Source organism: Thunnus albacares, chromosome 7 (genome assembly GCF_914725855.1).
Source record: "Thunnus albacares chromosome 7, fThuAlb1.1, whole genome shotgun sequence".
NCBI lineage: Eukaryota > Metazoa > Chordata > Actinopteri > Scombriformes > Scombridae > Thunnus > Thunnus albacares.
In genome coordinates this window covers 34,893,415-34,911,929 of record NC_058112.1, presented here as the reverse complement: position 1 = coordinate 34,911,929, position 18,515 = coordinate 34,893,415, and the positions used below count along the sequence as shown (strand labels likewise).

Below are 18,515 nucleotides of genomic sequence, written 5' to 3'. Positions count from 1 at the left end.
TACTAGTTTGCACTCTTCTTCTTCTTCTCTGCCTTTGCTGGCACATTGTTGTCTGAATGTCTGAACAACATTTAATAACAATACATCAAATTCTTGTTGAGAAATTTCAGTCTGAACCAAAGCATCGGACTAAGCTGCTGCTGGCAGCTAAACATGCAGGAGGGTGTGCTTTATAACACTGAACAGGATGTTATCCACAATATGTTTGGTAAAAGACTGATGCCATCCTGTTAGAAAGTTATCTACCAGGAACATTTACCTGTACATATTTGATTGTGACATTGTGTTAAATTAGCAGATAGTTGAGTCAGATTCAACTTTACCTGCTAACTGAAAGCTGCTGTGAGCTGCTCTGCTAACAGTGAACATAAATGTTATCAGAAACGTCTTCAATAAAATTCTCTGCTCACACTTTGAGCTGTGAGTTAATTTGTAAAGTTCAGAGTAATTTCAGATGCAATTGTTCATTCAACACATTACCGCTCTCTCTCCACACACACACACCACACACACACACACACACACACACAAACCACACATACACACACACCACACACATACACACACACACACACACACACACACACACACACACACACACACACACAAACACGTGACTTCCAGTAAAGCTGAAGAACAGAGGAAGTGAAAGTTGAAAGTATTCAGTCAGACTCCATTTTAAAGTCAACAGAGCAGAAGGAGGAAAACAGTCTGAGGCAGGGTGAGTGTTAATATCAGAGCTGCTAATAATGATTACTGTCATTATTGATCAATCTGCTGATTATTTTTCTGATTAATTGTTTAGTTGATTAAACTGTGTCAGAAAAATATGAAATCACAGTGTTGATGTCTTCAAATGTTGTTTCCTTTGTTCTTTTCCTGGTTTCTGCGTCCTCACAGTGATGTAACGTGACACACTGCTGCAGTTCAAATAGAGAGAAGTCACAGTTAAGAACCACACAGATGTTTATCTGAAGTCTGTTTGTTGGATTTAAAGCAGAGTCAAAGTTTATCTTTGTGATGGCTGGAAAACACACATGGTTGTAGTTAAAGTCATGTAAACTAATAAGAAGCTACTAAGTTGAGAGGAAGGACTGGGTTTATTCTACTGTGTATGTGTGTGTGTCTCCAGTGTTACTGGTTTACCTCTCAGACTCCAGAAGATGAAGGATTTGGAGGAAGAGGAGGACGGAGCAGAGTCTCTGATATCCAGCTGTCTGTCTATGAAGACTGACCGGTCTAAAGGTCTTCCTCCAGACATCAGTAATGAACCTGGACCCTCAGACACAAAGTAAGAGACTGTTTCTACTGTAAACTGACCTGAAGATGATTCAGTTTAATGTCATCTGATAACCTACATTACAACACTATTCTATTATAATTCTGTGTTTTTTTTAATTCAGTCACTAATCTTTTTGTTGTTTGAGTTTTGACTGCATTATTTCTTCATTTACAGCTTTCATTTTGTTTATAGATGCTTGATTTCTGTTCTGAAATGTTTATTAGTTGCTTCAACCAATATTTAATGCAGGTTAAATTACAGAGGACAGATTGTTGTGTTTGTGTAGCGACTACTGGCAACAATGTAAAAGTCGCTGAGAGGCTGAGGTTGGGCCTTGTTTGCCGTTTGTCTGACACGCTACCAAAAAGATTTGCTGAGATCAAAAAATAAGTTGATTAACTTTTAATAATGAAAAGGATCAACTTATTATAACGTGCACAAAATATAGGCTACTCAAAATAATCACAGCGATCAGGTGTAAAACAGCGGTCAACAAAAAATACGACGACCCACTCACCCTCTGTCTTTCTTACCAGCTGGCATGCAGGTGAACAGGTGCTTATATTAACTATAGGATACCACCGCCCATATCCATGTGACCTGATTATCAATCACTGTGATCGTGCAATAATAAACAAACCAAAATAACCCAAAATATAAAACAAAAAATTACTACTTTGCAATTCATTTCAGCCATTCATGGCTCCTACACGCCACCCCCTAATTATTAGGTTATTACATAATAATTACTCACATTACAGATGTTAATAGGAGGCATGAAGCAATTAAAAGCTCAATAATCAAAGTCCATAAATTTACTTTACATTTTCGATCTTCTTTCTTCCTCCCGATCCTGTACATGAGTCATAAGTCAGTAAGACCAGAGGTTACTAGCACATAGTCTTATTAGAGTGATCTTTACCATCACTCTATGTCTGTCAGTCAAAAATCAGAGTCAAAATGGAGGTCAAAGTATCACAATGTGCATCAGCCACTCCTTATCCAGCTTTGGCCTCCTGTAGTAGACACACTTTGGTTATTGGTCGGTCCAGGCAGCTGCTCTTTGTTTTGATGCGCACCTGACGCACAAAACCTCTCCTGTCTGGAAAGGTTTGTAGGACTCTTCCCATGACCCAGGAGTTACAAGGTGCCGTGTTATCCACTATAAGCACTATATCTCCAGCGATGAGGTTGCGCTTCACTCCTGACCACCTCTGACGCTCCTGCAGTTGAGGTAAGTATTCTTTAACCCATCTTTTCCAGAACAAGTCAGACATGTACTGGACCTGCTTCCATCGTCTACGAACATACATGTCTGTCCCCTGGAAGACTCCTGGTGGCAAAGATGGTAAGGTCTTCAAAAGTAACAGGTGATTTGGTGTCAATGCTTCCAGGTCATTAGGATCTGTGGATGCTTTAGTAATTGGACGGCCATTGATGATGGCTTCCAGTTCACAGAGAACTGTGTGAAGGCCTTCTTCGTCCAAGTTTTGCACTTTCAAAGTGGAATTGAGGACTTTCCTCACTGATCTAATTAACCTCTCCCAAGATCCTCCATGATGTGAGCCAGCCAGGGGGTTAAAAGTCCATTTTATTCCTTTCTGAAGAAGAACACCATTAATATGCAACTGATTCCACTGCTCAATAGCTGTTCTCAATTCACGCTCCGCTCCAATGAAGTTTGTCCCATTATCAGAGCACAATTCCTGAACTTGACCACGTCTTGCTATAAAGCGTCTGAGTGCATTAATGAAAGAGTCTGTGTCCAGTGAAGGTGCCACTTCAAGGTGGATTGCGCGTATGGCCAGGCAGGTGAAAATGACTCCATACCTCTTCACTACACTCCTTCTGCTCCTCACCTCGAAAGGTCCAAAATAGTCAGCTCCAACACGAGTAAAAGGAGGTTCATCTGGAGTAACTCTTTCATAAGGTAAGTCTGCCATCTGCTGGGACACTGGCTGAGCATTCAATCGTCGACAGATGATATACTTTGACAGAACTCTCCTTATGGCTGTACTGGCACCAGTGATCCAATATCTCTTGCGCAGTTTGGATAACATGTGGTTACGACCACCATGTCCCACCTCTTGATGAATGTGCCTCAGAAGAATGGCTGATATATGTAAATTTTTAGCCAGTATTATGGGATGTTTTGTTTCTGCTGGCATAGATGACCTGCTGAGCCGACCACCAACTCTCAGAACACCATCCTCCATCAGTGGGCAGAGTGTGTAGATGTGACTGTGCCCCTTCACACTTTTTCCCTTTTGCAGCCTGGAGAATTCCTCTGGAAACCTCTTCCTTTGACTAAACTTGATGATCTCCAGTTCAGTCTTCTCAAGCTCCTCCACTGATAGACAATTTGAAACTGTCTTTCTCTTAAAAGTTTCCATGTCCTTCTCCAATGAAAGTCTTTGTTGGTCCATATCCAAGTCAGACTGTGCAAGAGCCATGCTCAATTGTCTCCTCTTCTGACAAACAGACAAGAGCCAAATCTTAAATCTCAAGATCCAAGCAACAGACTTTCTCAGATGGGTCCAAGAGTCAAAGTAATGGATCATGCGAGTCACTGCATCAACCTCCTCTCTGACCTGTACAGCATTCACTGCAACAGCTTTCTTAACCTCAGGGTCATCTGATGGAAGTTGAAGAGCATCGTCAGGAGAGACAGGCCACTCACTCTCAGATTGAAGGAGAAAATGAGGCCCTGACACCCATGTTGCATTCTTGAGAAATGTATCTACTTTCACACCCCTGGAGGCAACATCGGCTGGATTGCTTGCAGTTTAAACATACCGCCATTGAGAAGGGTGTGAGGCCTTGCGAATTTCTGAGACTCGGTTGGCAACAAAGACTCTGAATCTGGAAGTCTCATTTTTGATGTACTTGAGCACAGAAGCACTGTCCGTCCAAAACACAGAATCCTGAAGATGCATGTGCAGCTCTTTCCTCCACAAGACATCAATGCGACTTGCCATGGTGGCAGCAATAAGCTCCATTCGGGGGATGGTAACAGACTTCAGTGGAGCTACCCTATCCTTTCCCATAACAAAGGCACTGTGTACTTGAGAGTGGGCATTTTGTGACAACAGGTAAGTCACTACTCCATAGCCTTCTTCACTTGCATCACTTGTGCTGTAGTAACTTCTCCTAAGTCCAGTGGTTTCAGACATCTCATGATGTTACATTTCTCCAAATGAGAAAGTTCATCCAGCCAACTTGTCCAGTCCTGAGCAACCGACTCAAGTATGACATCATCCCAGCCAAGTGCTCTCCTGCACAGATCCCTTAAGATCTTCTTCGCTGACAGGACGACAGGACTCAAGATACCAAGAGGATCATAGTTGGAGCTAACTGTTGAGAGAATCCCTCTCCTGGTGAGTGGTCTGTCCTTGATCACAATCTTGAACTTTAAAAGTATCAGACTGGATACACCATTCCACACCAAGTACTCTCTCTACTGGTAGCACATACCGATCCATGTCCAACCTTTTCATATCCTTAGCTCTGTGGCTCTCAGGTATCACAGACAGAACATCATGCCTGTTGCTTATCCACTTTGTGAGCTGGAATCCACCTTTAGCACAGATGGAGACAAGGTCATGATAGCAGTGACACTGCTTCCTCCTCCGAAGCTACTGACACAAGACAGTCATCAACATAGAAGCAATGTAGGACCTTATCCACCACTTCCTGGCTGAACTGTTCTTTGTTGTCCTCTGCACATTTTCTGAGGGCAAATTTGGCGCAGCTGGGAGACAACGTCGCCCCAAAGAGATGCACCATCATCCTGAAGTCGCTGAGATCTTGATTTAAATCCCCATCAGGCCACCAGAGGAACCTCAGCAAATCAACATCTTCCACTGGCACTCTTACCTGGTGAAACATGGATTCAACATCTGCCATGATCACCACTGGTTCTTTCCTGAATCTGGTCACCACTCCTATCAGTGAACTTGTAAGATCTGGTCCCTGTAGGAGCTGAGCATTAATTGATGTTCCCTGGAAACTCGCTCCACAGTCAAAGACAACTCTGATCTTTCCTTTTGTAGGATGGTAGACGCTATGGTGCGGGATATACCAGACCTTGCCATCACTACGTTCCACATCCTCTTCAGGCACCCTTTCAGCATAACCTTTGGCAACAAGGTCATTCATGAAGGCCATATAATCAGCATGAAATGAGGAATCCTTCTGAAGCCTCTTCTTCAGGTGTAAGGCACGCTGCTCAATGATTTTCTTATTATTTGGCATGCTAACGTCCCTTTTCCTCAGACGTAAGTTGATCTGATAGTGGCCATTCACCTGCTTTGCTGAGTTTGTGACCAGTTCCATAAACTTTTGATCTTCTCTTGACATGCTAGTTTGTTCATCCATGCTGCATTCAGGGAAATCTGCCTTAAATTGCTGCTGCCAAAGTTCGTACAAACACACAACTGACACTCTGTTCATTTGTAACTCTGGCTGCTCACAGTCCATTGCATCTCCACTGTCTCCTTTCAGTGGTTCATTCGCAGTCCAACCCAGCATTGTCCTTATTGCATAGGGTCCATTATTAACACTGCATATTACTTGCAATGGTTCCAAGGCCTTAGAAACATTTGTCCCTATCAACAGCTCAATCCCTGCCTCAATCTCAGGCAGGGATTGAGCTGATTGACATGTTTTAAATGAGGCCATCTCTGAAGATCACTATGTCTCGGAATGTTCCCTTTGTGAACAGGCATGCACACCTGCGTGTAAGCCTTGGGCAGTTCACAGAAGTGCTCTTCATTCAAGCCAGCTACCTCCAGGCCTGACACGATGTTACTGCTCACAACTTTCTCTTGGCCCATTGTCCATAAAAGAATATGTACCTTCTTCCCTGTAAGGTCAAGCTTGTGCATCAGAGACTCTGTACGGAATACTGCTGTACTGCCTTGGTCCAAGAAAGCATAGGTGGTGACAATCTTGCTCCCCTTTCTGGATTTAACTTGCACTGGAACTATGGGAAGTATACAATCGTGATCACCAGCCCCAGTAAGACCACTTGACACCAGAGTGCTGTCCACTGACACCTCTGCTTTCCTCTCAGCTAGGTCAGATTCCTTTTCCTTTGGAGGAATGTGAAGTATGGTTGGATGTTTAAGACCGCATTTTGCACAGGAAATCCGTTTTCTGCAATCTTTGCTGATGTGTCCAATACACAAACAGCCAAAACAGACACCATTGTCCTTCAAGAAGCCAATCTTCTCTTTATGTGCTCTTTTCCCCAACTGAGGACACAAATCCAATGCGTGACCTCCTCCACAGCAAAGACATGTCTTCCTTTCAGTTTGAACATGTTCCTTCCCTTTGGTTCCAGGTTGAGTTTTGTTTCCCACAGGGGCTACAGTGGTAGCAAAACTAGTTCCTTTAATTCCAGAACGAGATTGTGGATTGTGCTTGCCTACACCTTTGTTTGTTGTCAGCGATGGAGCATCCTGTATGTTTCCAAACACTGGGTCAGTTAAGATTCTCACTTGTCTCTCAATGAAATTAGTGATGTCAATTAATGTAGCTCTCTGGCTGCGCCTTTCTTGCAGTTCACAGGCTACAGTTCTCCACCTCTTCCATGGCATTACAGCAGCCTCTGAGGAAAAAGCTGTGATCTTGAAGAGCTTTTACATCTTCAGTTTTGATCGGAGGCCATGAAAGAGCCCTTTCCATGTATGCAGATGCAACCTTCTGCTCATTTCCAAACTGCTCCTGTAATAAAGCCTTAGCCTTAACATATGCCCTCTCTGGATCAATGTGCTGGCAGCTTCTAACAAGCTCTTTTGGATGACCCTTAGTGTGCTGCTCCAGGAAATAGAGTCGGTCACTGTGGCTCGCAGTGTTCCTTTCCACACCATCCTCAAAAGCCTTCATGAATGCATGATATTTTATGGATCACCATCAAAAGTTGGTATATCTCGCTTGGGCAAAGATGAAAGACATTGCTGCTGTATCAACAGTGTAGTGATTTCATTTTGCTTCCTCATAATACCAAGTATGTTGTTTTGGTCTTCATTTTCTGGACTCATATTTGCATATGACACATTTCCATATTGCATTTGTGTAGTTGCTTGAGCATCATGATACACTGAATGTTGCTGGGGTTCATGGCACCCTACAGACATAGGCTTCAAATGAAAGAACTGAGATGGATTTTTCTCCTCAGGCCTTGCTCCTGTATCCAGGTGGTCACATTTGATTTCCTTTTGTGACATTTGTGGAATAAATGGATTTGCCTTAGCACTGAGGGTTTGTGTTTTTCCTTGTCTTTTTTCCAAATAAGAATTCATCCCATCTGATTGCTTTGTTATAGAGGTTTTCCCACTTAGGATGCTCTGAGATCTGAACACATTTAGCTTAGCCATGTGTGTAGCAATTTCCTCATCCAGTTGAAGCTGCTCCTTCCTTTTACGTAGCCGTTCCTCCTCTTCTTCCAGTTCGCGTTTGTCCTTTAATAATTTTTGTCTCATCTTTAAAGCTGCCAAGTCCGCCTCAGCTTTAAGACGTGCAGAAGAAATACTAGAAGCAGCGGACTTTCTTCCTGTTGCAGAGTTTTGTGATCTGGATACTCTGCTTCCCACATTTGACACACTGTCACTTGGCTTTACATCATCTTGTATATCATCTGTCATGATTATGGATGCAGCCTGCATTATTACTTGAGGTTCATCGGCTATTTGAGGAAAAGACACATCTTCATTGATTCCAACAGGATCAGATTGAACACAACTGTCATTGTGGAGCAGTTCCTCTGGTTCACTCAACCACTGTTCAACATGCCCTTTAAATGGGTTGCTGTATTTCACAATGCAGGAAAACCATTCATTTTGTTTCCTCTGTTCATCCTCTGGGAGTAAAGGAATCAACATATTATGTGACATGTTGGCATTTTCACAAAGTTGAATTAAATTCTCTAAAAGGGGTTGTACATGAGAGACGTTTTCCCTTTTTTTCATGAATGACTTCATTTGTGGTATGAGCCCTTTAATTTTATTCACAGTCATTTTGCGTTCCCATTGAAGCTTTTCAATTTTATTCACCAACGCCTTTGCAGTGAGTTGAACTTTTCTTTTCCCACACTCCATTTGAGAACTTGCAACACCAGCATTTATTTGACTCATTTTTCCTCTTGAGTTCCTTTTCGATGACTTTTTCAATACATTATTTGTGCATTTAAGGACACATCCACAGACCGAAAGGCAATTCATCCAGCAAACATCACATTTCCACATCAACAGCGCAGCGGCAACTTCAAAGAGACCAAGCGGAGATTCCTTATTTTTGCACCACGGAGATAATTCAGCACCGGGAACCCATACAATCAGGTTGATGCCAACACTCCGGGTGAGCCACCTCTCAACCGGTAATCAATCAGCCAGTCGTCCCCAGCGGACACACAGCAGTGAATATGCAAGCCGCATTCCTTCCATTAATACACAGTTTAATGTGTACAGACACCGGTAAGCCTACCTGGCTTCTGTGGTTGGCTTTCACTGTGGCTCCTGAAGTTGTAATAGTTGACAGCCGGTGCCTTCTTTAGTCATTTACCCCCGATGATCGCTTTGTTTAATCCCCGTCCAATCGATCCTTGAGCCCATGCGCCATCCAGTGATGTTTCTTTTAATGCCATTTTTTGTTGACAAAATGTAGCGACTACTGGCAACAATGTAAAAGTCGCTGAGAGGCTAAGGTTGGGCCTTGTTTGCCGTTTGTCTGACACGCTACCAAAAAGATTCGCTGAGATCAAAAAATAAGTTTAATAACTTTTATTAATGAAAAGGATCAACTTATTATAACGTGCACAAAATATAGGCTACTCAAAATAATCACAGCGATCAGGTGTAAAACAGCGGTCAACAAAAAATACGACGACCCACTCACCCTCTGTCTTTCTTACCAGCTGGCATGCAGGTGAACAGGTGCTTATATTAACTATAGGATACCACCGCCCATATCCATGTGACCTGATTATCAATCACTGTGATCGTGCAATAATAAACAAACCAAAATAACCCAAAATATAAAACAAAAAATGACTACTTTGCAATTCATTCAAACTTGAAATTAAGCCATTCATGGCTCCTACAGTTTGTTTTCTAGACATGAAAAAGTTAATCTGACAGCCCAGCATCAGGCAGCAGTGCCTTTAGTTTAAAACTATAATACGTATCTATTCTGCATTAAAATGTCTAAAAACAACTAGACCTACGTTCCAACTGTATCTTTAATCAGATGAAGGATTTTGAAGGATCTTAAATTATCAGAGAAACAAGCTGAGCAAATGTTAGCAGCAGCTCGGCTCACAGCTTTTCCCTGACGTCCTGTGTCCTCTGAATAGCATCAGAGAAAGACTGATTTTCTATGTGAAACAGCTTCATTCAGTTTTTACCTGTTTGTTCTGGAGAGGAGGAGACCTCTGCAGATACTTTGGCTGTCCTGTTGTGACACTGAATAGAAGACAGGTCTCAGCAGACAGCTGCAGCTTCTGTGGATCTTGAAGTTAATGTTTTAACAATGGGCATTTGCAGACCAGTTGGACTGCAGCTTTGTTGGTTGGATTGAAGGTGGGCTATGTTGAAAGAGGCAGGTGCTGTTTGGAGCACCGAGCTGGTGGACAGCAGCACTGGAGGAAGACTTCTGGTTTAACAGGATAATATTACAGGACTTTTTAGCCCAAGGAACATGAAAACTAAAGAACATGGAGCAGAAGGCTTTAGAGACTGCAGTGTCTGTGGTTGGAGGTCGATAAAGCTCACAGGACGAACTGAGAGGCCAGATAACTAACAAATAGGAGTCAGGGCTTTGAACTGGCTGTTTTCAGCAGGAGAGAACTACTGGCAGATGACCTTCAGCAGACGGGGAGGGATGTATTGTTCGTATTTTCTTAAAGAAATGCTAAAGTAGAGAGGAGAGATGACGCTTCACAGTGCTTCTAGAGAACCAGACTCATGTTGGGGAATGGGAGGAAGACTCCTGGTATCCAGTGGGGGAGTTTTTAATTCATAGTCATAAATCTGATAAGGAACGTCTTCAATTATATTCTCTGCTCACACTTTGAGCTGTGAGTTACTTTGTAAAGTTCAGAGTAATTTTAGATATTTGTTATTGACAGATGACCTGCAATTGTTCACCACACACACACACACACACACACACACAAACACACACACGTGACTTCTAGTAAAGAAGTGGAAGGGAGGAGTGTGACGGGTCGTGTCTTTCTGTGGATTTATGGTGGATGTATCCCTGATGTCTATGGTGCAGGAAGAACGGCACAGCCACACAGGACTTGTTCTCATTCTGGCTCTCTTTACTCTGGCACTGGTACAAAAATCAGCAACACACAGTCACCGTCAATAGTGTGTTATGTAACTGCAAGCGTTCAGGTCTCTCCAGCATGAAAGTACCTTTCTTTGCTGAGGCGCGTACGGTGCGCAGAGAGGAACACTATTTGTGCAGTTACGCTATTATTCCACCAGGTGGCTCTAAAACTATGTACATACAAGACAGGCACATCTATTTTGAAGAAATTCATAATAGGGGTTATTTCTAACCCTGTTACAGGAGTAAACAGGCAGGAAGTAAAAGTGAAAGTATTCAGTCAGACTCCATTTTAAAGTCAACAGAGCAGAAGGAGGAAAACAGTCTGAGGCAGGGTGAGTGTTAATATCAGGGCTGCTAATAATGATTCAAGGTTCAAGGTTAATTTATTGTCATTTGCATGCTTACACATGTAAACGAAATTTGTACTCAGGTTCAGTGGCGTACAATGCAATAAGTCTAAAAATAATCTATAATAATTAGTCTGGGTTTATTCTACTGTGTATGTGTGTGTGTCTCCAGTGTTACTGGTTTACCTCTCAGACTCCAGAAGATGAAGGATTTGGAGGAAGAGGAGGACGGAGCAGAGTCTCTGATATCCAGCTGTCTGTCTATGAAGAGGTCTAAAGATTATCCTCCAAACTACAGTAATGAACCTGGACCCTCAGACACAAAGTAAGAGACTGTTTCTACTGTAAACTGACCTGAAGATGATTCAGTTTTTAATCTTATTTGATAACCTACATTACAACACTATTCTATTATAATTCTGTGTTTTTTAATTCAGTTACTGATGTTTTTGTTGTTTGAGCATTGACTGCATTATTTCTTCGTTTATAGCTTTCATTTTGTTTTAAGAGTGCTAGTTGCAATATTTAATGCAGGTTAAATTACAGAGGACAGATTGTTGTTTGTTTTCTAGACATGAACAAGTTAATCTGACAGCCCAGCATCAGGCAGCAGTGCCTTTAGTTTAAAACTATAATATGTAACTATTCTGCATTAAAATGTCTAAAAACAACTAGACCTACGTTCCAACTGTATCTTTAATCAGATGAAGGATTTTGAAGGATCTTAAATTATCAGAGAAACAAGCTGAGCAAATGTTAGCAGCAGCTCGGCTCACAGCTTTTCCCTGACGTCCTGTGTCCTCTGAATAGCATCAGAGAAAGACTGATTTTCTATGTGAAACAGCTTCATTCAGTTTTTACCTGTTTGTTCTGGAGAGGAGGAGACCTCTGCAGATACTTTGGCTGTCCTGTTGTGACACTGAATAGAAGACAGGTCTCAGCAGACAGCTGCAGCTTCTGTGGATCTTGAAGTTAATGTTTAAACAATGGGCAGAGGGCAATGAAAAACAAAATGAAATTCATCCTCGACAACACAAAGATCACAAAAAACTATGAACATTCCTCTCCAGGAGTACCTTTATATCTGCCTACCTCAATTGCCAGTGGTAAAGTACCAGTTCTTAACTGAGCATACAGGGACCTTTGCCTTCTCTGTAAGTTTAGCTTTATATATGGTTCTGTATAATAATCATCTTTCATTTGAATGTAGTTTCTAAGCTTTGGCTTCTTATAAATGTCTTCCTTCCATTGCTCCTTATAAATCTTTAATCATTTTTGTGCAACTTTATTTATATTACACTGCAAGTTATTCCTGAAAATAAAATTCAAATCAGAAAGAGAAAATATTGCAGCGACCTCTCTCGACCAAGGATGATTGTGTGCTCGATCCCAGTTGAAGATCTTTTTGGTCAGTCTTTCCTCTGGCAACTGCATAACGCAGTTCCACAACCTAACCATTTCAACTCTCTGCTTTACAATAAATGACTCCCATCCGATGTCACCTTCAACAGCTTGCTTAGCAGTAAATGTATGCACCCCAAGAAAACACCTCATGGCTTGATTCTGGTTGGCATTACATCTTTAAAACTCCACACACCTGCAGCATAAAATAAAACTGAGCCAACCATTGAATCATAAAGTTTAGTGAAAGTTGAAAAACTAAGCTCAGGACACAATTTTATTTTATTCATTACAGACCCTAGTGCTCTTCCTGCTGATTCTGCTGGTACTTTAATTCCCTCTGTAAAGCACATATTTTCATTAAAATCCAAACCAAGATATGTGTAAGAACTGGTGTACTTTAGAGGCATTGGTCCAAATTTAAATATATAGTTGCTTTGTCATTCACATTGCTTTCTAAAATGTATAATCTGTGTTTTGTCATCATTAATAGTCAGTCTCCATTTACTACACCATAATCTCAAAATATTTAACATTTTTTGTAAATTAATCTCTGTCTCTGCAAGCAACACAATATCATCAGCATATAAAAAAATCTTAAATTCATATTATCAATCGCTATACCTGGATTGGCCTGCTTAATTTCTTCAGTTTAATCATCTACATAAAGGGCAAATAATGTAGGGGAAAGTACATCTGCTGCTTCACTCCAAATGGAGTAGGAAACCAGCCAGTCCTAAAATTATTTAACTGTACACACGAAATCAGGGAAGTATACAAGGCTTTGATGGCCTTATAAAATTTGCCATCAATACCAGAACATCAGAAATCAACAAAACAAGCAAATGTATTTTTCCCTTCTTGTAGTTTTGCTCTCACCACTGAGGATATAACATAAATATGGTCAATAGGGAAAGAGCTGCATCAACTTGTGAGCTGTCGGTTGGCCACCACTAATGTCATGTGTCATAAAGAATGTGTTCATGTCCACAGAGAGAGAGAGAGGAAGAGGAAGAGGAAGAGGAAGAGGAAGAGGAGGGGTGTTTCTGTGGAGGAGCAGCTGTCCTGCTGTTCTTTGTGTCAGGACGTCCTGAAGGATCCAGTCTCTACCAGCTGTGGACACTGGTTCTGCAGTCAGTGCATCACCTCATACTGGGACCAGTCTGCTCCATCAGGAGACTCCTCCTGTCCCCAGTGTGGAAAAAGATCCAGAACAAGACCTGGACTGCAGACAGACAGTCAGACCAGCACTGTACAAAGTAAGACTGAAGATCTGTCTGCTGATGTCATCATCTCTGAAAACAGGACAGGAATCTACCTCCTCTATCCTGCTGAAAATTAACACAGTCAGACATATTTCTTTCTAATTATACATTTTTTCTTCTCTTTCAGCAGAAAGTGGTCTGCAGGAGGTTTTAGATGAACATAAGATCAGTCTGAGGAGGAGATTTGAATGTGTGACTGAAGGAACTGATGAAGCAGGAAGTAAAACCCTCCTCAACAGGATCTACACTGAGCTCTACATCACAGAGGGACAGAGTGAAGACGTTAATACCCAACATGAGGTGAGGCAGCTTGAAGCTGCTTCCAAGATGGAGACCCTCCATGACACTCCAATCAGGTGTCACGACATCTTTAAAGTCTTACCTGACCAACAGAAAGACATCAGAGTCGTTCTGACCAACGGCGTTGCTGGCGTTGGAAAAACCTTCTCAGTGCAGAAGTTCACTCTGGACTGGGCAGAGGGCTCGGAAAACCAAGATGTCAGTTTGATGATTCTGCTTTCGTTCAGGGAGCTGAACTTGATCAAAGATGAGCAGTACAGTCTCCTCATGCTGATCCATGATTTCCATCCAACATTACAGAAGGTCACAGCAGAGAAGCTCGCTGTCTGGAAAGTTTTGTTCATCTTTGACGGCCTGGATGAAAGCAGACTTTCACTGGATTTCAAGAACAGGAAGATCGTGTCTGATGTCACACAGAAGTCATCAGTCAACGTGCTGTTGACAAACCTCATCGAGGGGAAGCTGCTTCCCTCGGCTCTCATCTGGATAACTTCCCGACCTGCAGCAGCCAATCAGATCCCTCCTACATGTGTTGACAGGGTAACAGAAGTACGAGGCTTCACTGACGCCCAGAAGGAGGAGTACTTCAGGAAGAGATTCAGTAATAAAAAGCTGTCCAGCAGAATCATCTCACACATCAAGACATCCAGGAGCCTCCACATCATGTGTCTCATCCCAGTCTTCTGCTGGATCACTGCTACAGTTCTGGAGCACATGTTGACTACAGACCAGAGAGGAGAGCTGCCCAAGACCCTGACTGACATGTACTCACACTTCCTGCTGGTTCAGACAAAGAGGAAGAAGCACAAGTATGATGAAGGACATGAGACGAGTCCACAGGAGCTGACAGAGGCTGACAGGGAACTTCTTCTGAAGCTGGGGAGGCTGGCGTTTGAACATCTGGAGAAAGGAAACATCATGTTCTACCAAGAAGACCTGAAGAAGTGTGGTCTTGATGTCACAGAGGCCTCGGTGTTATCAGGAGTTTGTACAGAGATCTTCAAAAGAGAGAGTGTGATCTTCCAGAAAACAGTCTACTGCTTTGTTCATCTGAGCGTTCAGGAGTTTCTGGCTGCAGTCTACATGTACCACTGTTACACCAACAGGAACACAAAGGTACTGGAGGACTTCCTGGGAACATACTACAGTTACTCATTTCTGAATAACTTCCTGGGAAAGAAACACAGTTACTCATCTCTGGATGTCTTCCTGATGAGAGCCATGAAGAAATCTCTCAGAAGTGAAAATGGCCACCTGGACCTGTTTGTGCGCTTCCTTCATGGCCTCTCTCTGGAGTCCAACCAGAGTCTCTTAGGAGGCCTGCTGGGTCAGACAGAGAACAGTCCAGAAATCATCCAGAGAGCCATCAACAACCTGAAGGCGATGAACACTGAGGATATCTATCCTGACAGAAGCATCAACATCTTCTACTGTCTGATGGAGATGAACGACTGCTCAGTGCATCAGGAGATCCAAGAGTTCCTGAAGTCAGAGAACAGATCAGAGAAGAAACTCTCTGTGATCCACTGCTCAGCTCTGGCCTACATGCTGCAGATGTCAGAGGAGGTTCTGGATGAGTTGGACCTGAAGAAGTACAACACATCAAAGGAGGGACAACTGAGACTGATCCCAGCTGTGAGGAACTGCAGAAAGGCTCAGTAAGTCCAGATGTGATTATCAACATTATAAAGCTGCCATCAGTATTACAGTAAAGATTCACACATGCACACTATCAAAGTGTTAAACATGTGTTACAGCTGCTTGTTGCCAAAGTTATACATGAGTAGTGTTTCATTACAAGGAGTACCTGCAAGCACATTCACATGTGTCAAGACATCCTCATCACAAGGAAAACATATTTCTATTCACATTAATGTTTTTATTTTCATAGTGATGAGGATATCTTGACACATTGATTATGTCACCGGTCATTTTGATATAAATATCCTTCATTTCCCTCCTGTGGGTATTTGTCTGAGGAAGACCTGTAATCAGTTGAAATGTTACCAGTAAATTTAAATGGAGCTGTGATTCCAGTGTGTGAGTTCTCCTTGTATCCCAGTTGAATAGATTTTGTATCCAGCACCTATCCCACTGAGGGTTTGTGGATGTGAACACGACGACTCTGACTTATAGTGCTTCACTTCAAATGTTCTTCACATGTTACAAATGCTATGAGAGCAAGAAAAACTTATTATTGTTTGTGTGTTTATACCTCACATTAGTAAACACAGTTATTCTGTTTATTTATAATGATTTTACAGTTTATTGTTCACCTTCTAGTTTTCTTCCTTTGGGTTTAATACAAATCCAGCAAAATATCTTCAGGTTTGAAGTTTTTGTTGAAAATGTTTAAAGAGTCATTATTTCATCACAACAGACAACAGTATTTTCCAGTGGACAGTACCTGCTGTACCTTTCTATAATGTGTCTGTTTATTTTATATACAGACACATACATGTAATATCTGTGATCTGCTGCAGCTACCAGCTTGTATGAAGCCTGAGAGGCGAAACCCAGGGCATAAAAAGTCTACAAAGCTCTTCCTGCTGATAACACTTAATTGCTGTGAGTGCACAGTGATAATTGAAGAGACTCAGTTTGAAGCTGCTCAGGTTTTATGAACAAGACATTTTCATTTGAACTTTGTGGAGACACTCTGATATGATGGGTGCTTCTCATGACCTTATTTCATGTCTTCTCTCTCCTCGGGTGACCCGGAAATTGATCTGGAAATTGGTCTCATCATGAAGGATGTTTGAATTTGCTTATTTCTGTTTGGAGGAGAGAGGAGGCTGCCTGAAGGAGGGAGTAAACAGTACACAAGACCATCCTTCATCTTTTATCAAACTGACACAACCCTTTATTGTAAATCTGTAGTGATTAGACGCAGCAGCTGATCGGACTGATCTGATATTACATCACTAACATCTCAGTTTTATATCGAGACAAATAACAGAACCAACTCAGGTGTAATATCACTCCCAAGTTTAGATGTTTTGTCTTCTGATTCTCAGTCTATTTAACATTTTGGATTAAAATTTTCACTGTAGGCCTGATTAATAAAGGAAGCATAAAACAACTTTCATCATTCACTAGAAAGAGTATTATTTTTATATTCCTTCTACTAATTTAGCCTGTGTCATGGATGATATAGTCAGTCAGCAGAAAACACATTTTAATTAAATATCAGTTTCTATGAGGCTGAAAATCCCTGTGCGTCAGGTATGTTGTGAAGAGCAGAGCAGGTGGAGCCAAACACAGGAGACTGCAGGCAACAGGAACTTGAAGAATAAATCTTTATCCAGAGGGATGTTCCATCAAGCTGGCTAACGGGATAGCCTGGTTTATTTCGATAAGCCTCGATAATTTAAGTGAGAGTTCGTTCCATCACCGCGGCTTCTATGAGTCCCAGCTCAGTAACCATGGTAACTTAGTCAGCAGAACTAGCTGCTCCGTGGCAGGTTAACGGTCAAACTTAATTCAGCTGCGTGTCAAAGAATGTCTGACGGACGGAAACAGACTCTCAAAAGACGGTTCCATCAAGAGTCTTTTCACACTTGCAACCCTTTTATTTAAAAGCTCAGCATTTATAATTTAAGAAATAAAAGTGTGCCAGCGTTATTTTGAAGTTATTTATTTATTCATTCACTCATTTTGTTCAAGCTGTGAAGACAAAAAGAAAATGAAATAAAGTCCAAACCATGACCTTCTGCTGTGTTTAAATGTATACAGTATTAACTGCTTATAGTGATCACAGTTACAGTGATCAGCTGTTTATATGGATCAAAAAGCTCTGAGACAGAATCATTCATATACAACATTTATGCTGTTTCAATAAGTCACCTATAGAAATCAAGTAGTCCACCTACAGTGATCATTTTGGGTCTCTTCATACATGACAACATGTGGAAAAACATTTTAAACCACGTAAATCTATTTTTGTACTTTACTCCCATGATAAGCGGCTGCTGCTGCGTGAACACTGACATCATGACAGAGACAGAAAGTCATTTTCTCTCAATGACAAGCGTCTTCTCCTCAAAGCTTATGACAATAAAAGGGGGGAAGAAATTTAAGTTAAATTCACTGCTCTCTTCGCCTGTTCTGCCGCCGGGGAAAATAAGAAACTTGGCTGGACTCATATAAGCCACAGTGATGGAACGAACTCTCACTTAAATTATCGAGGCTTATCGAAATAAACCAGGCTATCCCGTTAGCCAGTTTGATGGAACATCCCCCAGGATTTAAATAAAACTAAATTGAAGAGGGGATGAGGTGCAGGTGCAGCAGGAGAACAGGAAAGAAGCTGATTGGCTGGTGAAGACACAGGGAGCAGGGCAGGACTAACGAGGCTGATGCAGGGCAGGTGTGGAGGGAAAGTGAGGAGGGAAAAGCAGGCTGGGGAGGAGTACATGAACTCAGGAAGGAAACACAGAGCAAACAAAAAAATAAAAACACAAAAAACACAATGAGACAGATGATGTTCCTATAAAATAAAATGCAGTAGTGTCTCAGATTACATTTTCCTCATAACAATTCCTTAAACTAAACACATGCTCCTATATAACAGCAGCGAGA

At 41.8% G+C, this 18,515-nt stretch overlaps 1 protein-coding gene across 2 annotated transcripts in view; it reads left to right on the top strand.

Annotated features, from left to right (window-relative positions):
- The first annotated feature begins 976 nt into the window (after positions 1-976).
- Positions 977-18,515, top strand: part of LOC122985147 (protein NLRC3-like) — a 52,820-nt gene continuing 35,281 nt past the window's right edge. For both annotated transcript variants that reach the window (XM_044355582.1, XM_044355583.1), the window contains exons 1-3: positions 977-1,291; positions 13,369-13,628; positions 13,765-15,592. In XM_044355582.1, the coding sequence (XP_044211517.1) occupies positions 1,164-1,291; positions 13,369-13,628; positions 13,765-15,592 (2,216 nt within the window). In that variant the 5' untranslated portion in view covers positions 977-1,163. The remainder of the gene's footprint in view (positions 1,292-13,368; positions 13,629-13,764; positions 15,593-18,515) is intronic.